Source organism: Boleophthalmus pectinirostris, unplaced genomic scaffold (assembly GCF_026225935.1).
Source record: "Boleophthalmus pectinirostris isolate CB_2022bp ecotype Guang Dong unplaced genomic scaffold, ASM2622593v1 HiC_scaffold_950, whole genome shotgun sequence".
Taxonomy (NCBI): domain Eukaryota; kingdom Metazoa; phylum Chordata; class Actinopteri; order Gobiiformes; family Gobiidae; genus Boleophthalmus; species Boleophthalmus pectinirostris.
The window spans coordinates 1-5,000 of record NW_026571559.1 but is presented as its reverse complement, the minus strand read 5'-3'; the positions used below and the strand labels follow the sequence as shown (position 1 = coordinate 5,000).

The window sequence follows — 5,000 nt, the reverse complement described above, 5'->3', positions numbered from 1 at the left end:
AGGACCAGGAGGCCATCTGCAGAGACGCTCTGGAGATGACACATCTGAAAGCAGAATAGTAGATGCAATAGAGCTGGAGTCCTCTGAAACTGCGATGTGGACAATAGCTTTTTGTGGCAAATCCTGAATGTCTGTAAGGGAAGTAAGCTTCCCGTCAAAGTCTGGATCTTCATACAGCAAATCAAAGTGGAGGTCAATTTCCAATTGTTCTTTTATAATCTTGATCAGTGCATCAACAGAGGCTGGTCTTGAGCTGAGTTTTAGTTTTCTAGCCTGGTCTGGATCAACAACACGAAGGATCATTGGTTGTGGAGATGCAGCTGCCATTGTGCTAAATGAAAAGACAAAATCAGGTTGTTAAAAGTGTATCATATCTAGTGTACAACTTGCGTAATTCCACAGAGTGAAGACAGACTATAACTGGTAAATAAAAGTAATCTCTTTTACCTGAACTCAGTTCCCTCTCACTTGAATGAACCTCTTGGGGGTCAGCAGCAGCGATCCGTCTACCTTGTATGCTGAGAGGGGGGCTGTATCATTCAACTCAGACTGAAGGTGGATTGACAGGCTTGTATTTGCAGTCGACAGCTCGTAGGACCGTAGATGTTCTACATACCAAGAGTCATAATCACAACACAGAAAAGATACATTGTGATTGACAAGGAAGATCTGTTCTATTTTGCTGAATTTAGATAGTCCACCGCTGACTCCTACAGACAGAAACATTCCACAGCCATAGTCTGTGCCATCAATGGTTACTTTTGATGTCTTGTAGATTGTGTCAGTAGTTGTTTGCTCTCTAATGTGTACCTGAGCAGCTGGATGCTTGAGTGTTTGGCTTAAAAAATGATGGTGTGAGAGGGTGGGGAGGTTGACAGAAGAAGTAACATTCATTTGATTACCTGGTAACTTTATCTCCAGTAATGTTTAACTCCGTCTGAACTCCTTTAAACTAGAACACAGTGATGCAAACACATTAACTGATCTGAAGCCGAACAATTAAGCACTTTCAGAATATCAAATTTGAAAAACATTCATAGAAGAATTAACATTCATTTGATTACCTTGTAACTATCACCAATAATCTTTTAACTCCATCTGAACTCCTTCAAACTAGAACAGAGAGATACAAAGACATTAACTGATCGGTCTGTTAATGGTCTTTTTTTTAATTTTATTCCCAGTGTCATGCTACTAAAGCTATCAAGCAAAATTAACATTACTGTAAAAGCAGCTGCACTTGAACTTTATGAAGGGGTCAGCAGCCTATCCCGATATTACGACATGCCAGTTTTCCGCTACTACTGATTTTAAATGTGCAACAAAAAGCGCACACAAAGAAGGCAGTTCCGTAGTTCCCCATTAAGCCTAGGCTCCACTGCACGCGTTAGCGTTTACGCGCGCAACCTCGCAGCAAGGGCTCTGTGTTTCTCAATGACATCTATGCGCACCCATGAAAAGTAAATGAGGGCGGCTCCACGTAACGCGACAGGCGCACGTATGGAGCAGCGCGTCCTGCGCACGCAAATCTAATGCCCGTGCCGCGAGGTTACGTGCGTAAACGCTGTGCAGTGGGCACAGCGCGTAGGGCACCTAGTGCTTGCAGGGGCACCACGTGACTCCTAGCAAAATGATTGTTCGTCTCCGGAATAACCCGCTACTCTGACAATTAGACGTCGATGTCTAAATAGCGGCGTGTAACTCTTTATGGATGCATAGTTAATCAACAACCGCGCCATTTCTCCAAACTAAAGTGCTCAACAGCAGCACGGAAAACCCACCGGAGAGCGCCGGAAGACTCTTCACCGCGACGCCCCACACAAAGAGTCCCAGCGGCGGCCAAGGCATAGGGAGGACACCGCTGCAGCTCCGGCGGCTCGGAGCACTAGCAAGTCGCCGCTCGCTGTTCTATTAGCCGCTGCCCGCTCGTCTCACATGTTCTCCCAGGACTTATGCCTTTAACTTCACTTAGTGCGCACAGCAAAACCATTTCATTACTTACCTCACCCTGTCAAGTGTTGTATTAACGTTAGCACAAAATGGAGGTTGGGATAAACTAAATAAAATCAAACTTTTCCCTCCTCATAAGCAAACATAAGGGTATAATCGCATATGGTATCAAAAATAAACGGCGATTTTATGGCTTTGACCCCGAAATAATAATTACCATACGAATAATTAATAAAAATTAAAAAAAAGAAATATATATATATATATATATATATATATTTTTTTTTTTTTTTTTATCATCTCTAAGTAGATTACTTTCCGTGCCTCAGTGCGTACAAATAGGTCACACTTATTAAGACAAGTCTAAAAGTATATTAAAAATTACCTTTACTCCGGATGCTTGCCCCCCGATCTCGCTGTAACATATATGTCACATCGGGCTTTTAGCCTTAAAATAAGAATGAAAAATTGATGTGACCTATTTGTCACAATAACAAAACGGTAATAATCCACCCAATTAATTTAGCTGTATCAGTTATATTAAGTTGAAATATGTACTGCTGATCAATTAAAAGTGTACTGAACAAACAGAAGCACAAAATTATCTATACTATACTATAATAATATAATATAAGTAAATATAAATATAATAAGTATTTGGTTTGGATTACAAAAACACTTTTTTGCAAATCTGTACATAGTGCTCACAATTTTTACCAATCCCATGAATAATAAATATTCTTTTATTTCTATTTAATTTTGTAGTATGCAAAAAGAACAAGTGCAACATTCTTCAGGATGCACTAGAGGCCATCGTGGGAGATGATAGTGAATTTGAGCGATGTGACGATAGCTCAGATGAAAACCCTGATAACACTCTTTATAAGCCCAATAGCCAAGACAGGGAGGGTGACGAGTCAAGTGAGTGTGATGATTCAGACAGTAGTGAATCAAGTACATCAGATGATGTACCACAACCAAACGTGAATTCAGGGCACCAAAATACATCCATCCTAGGAAAAAAAAACAAGAAACTGTCCAAGGGAAAAAAAATAATTCTCAGAGGAAGAAGCCTTTTGAAACCCCTGAATGCACAAAGGACCACATGTCACACATCCAGACAATATTCTTAGTCCTCTGGAGTACTTCAGAAAGTTCATAACACCACACATTGGTGTCTTACTCCTTCACAGTGTGTTAGGAGGCCACACATTGTGAAGGACTACAACACGCTCATGTGAGGAGTAGACATCCTTTATGCATACATTGCAAGGTGCAAGTACCACATGAGTTCACAAAGGTGGTACATCTACTTGTTTCTGGCACACCATCACATCTCACCACCACCACTGCCCAAGAGGGGTTTGTGGTGGACTTCCAGATAATGTTCGTACTGACCAAGTTGCACACTGGCCTGTGAAATGTGACAGCATGGCCACTGCAAACTCTGCAAAATCAATGCAACCACCACTCTCAGTGAGAAAGGTGATGTCCATCTTTGCTTCACTGAGGAAAAAAAACAGGTCTTAGCATCTGGCTTAGACTAAAAGGCTAGAGATACTTAACAGACAAAAGAAACTGAGAAAATGTTTCACACATGGTACTGATGATACAAGGGTTCTATTTCTCTTGAGCTTTTTTTTTTTTTTTTTGCACAGTTTCTGTTTTTAGATCTGTTGTTCAGTTCTCTGTACCTATGGTAGCTTGTTGCGAATGCCCCCAAATAGGCAGTGTTATTTATTTTGATGCATATTTGCACATTTGGCATATTTTGTGAAGCAAAGCAAAACTGAAGACGAATTTTATGTTAAACCTTGCTATTAAAGTCACAGCTTTGATATATGTTGTGAAAATGTAAATAAAAAGGTAATTTTCTGTTACCAAGCAGTAATAACTCTCAGGTTTACTTATTTTGAAATAAGGAATAAGTTTACCACTAACGCCCAATGTGACATATATGTAACAAACCAGATCTCTGGTATGAAAAAGTGTTATCCTGAAAAAAACACCAGAAATGTGTTCTATGTGGTCCATTTGGTCTGTGGTATTCACACTTTAATCACGGGGAAACAGAAGCAGCCGTTGATAAGAAGAGGTCTTGGTCACGTTGCTGGTGGATGGTCCAGAGGCCCGAGCACATGGCACGCATGTCTCTTCTGCTGAGTTACTGAGTGCTGCCCCCTATGTTGGCGGGTTGAGTTGACACAGCGCAAGCGCAAGACATGCTCAATGAACAAATTGTTCATTGGGTCAATTTACTAGAGTGCAGCTATGTATCTATGTGTGTCTATATATATATATATATATATATATATATATATATATATATATATATATATATATATAGTAAGATAAGATAAGATAATATATGCCTTTATTAGTCCCACAGTGGGGAAATTCCAAGTGTTGCAACGCACTATTTCAGAACAGCAGGAAAAGGTAACACAGATAATAAATACTAGCTTAAAAATAATAAAAAAATTGACTTAAAAAATAATTGCATATAGTGCAAAATAATCCACATTAGATTTTACTTCTTTGGTGAGGCGCTTTGAAATTGTATTGTATTTCAGCATGTACTATGTAAATTAAGTTTATTTTAAAATCATCCCTATTTGAAGCAATAAAAATAACAGGACTTTACCCATCTCAGCATTTAATTACTTAATTCTACTAAGTTGTACCTCGTCTATGTTTTTATGTTATGCTCACTTGTACCCACAATAGTTCCCTTTAATCAAAAAATATTAGTTACCATTACTCAAAAAGACGAACATGTTACAGCAACTTCATATAATTAAGTTAGTAGGACTATTTCTAAATCTTTGAGTTTCCATAACTTAATCTATTTAATTACTTTGAACGTTCGGGTTTACAGTGACCGCATGCTGACTGCTGCAAAGACTCAAAGAAAGCAGGATAGATGACCGTTGTTACTGACAGTTGTTACTACCAATATTTGATCTTTATATTTTATCATTTTTAGAACAAATTTAGCAAAGGAGACAGTTTGCAGTAATGTAAACCAACATTTTTGAAGGTGTAAATGC

At 38.9% G+C, this 5,000-nt stretch overlaps 1 protein-coding gene across 1 annotated transcript in view; it reads right to left on the bottom strand.

The window, feature by feature from the left end:
- The window catches only part of LOC129407366 (uncharacterized), a 1,856-nt gene extending 711 nt beyond the window's left edge, over window positions 1–1,145 (bottom strand). The window contains exons 1-4 of the mRNA XM_055148146.1: window positions 1,065–1,145; window positions 903–952; window positions 448–608; window positions 1–331 (exon numbers count right to left, since the gene is read on the bottom strand). The exon at window positions 1–331 is cut by the window's left edge and continues 711 nt beyond it. Coding sequence (XP_055004121.1) covers window positions 1–327 — 327 coding nt within the window. The 5' untranslated portion in view covers window positions 328–331; window positions 448–608; window positions 903–952; window positions 1,065–1,145. The remainder of the gene's footprint in view (window positions 332–447; window positions 609–902; window positions 953–1,064) is intronic.
- Between the last annotated feature and the right edge of the window lie 3,855 nt (window positions 1,146–5,000).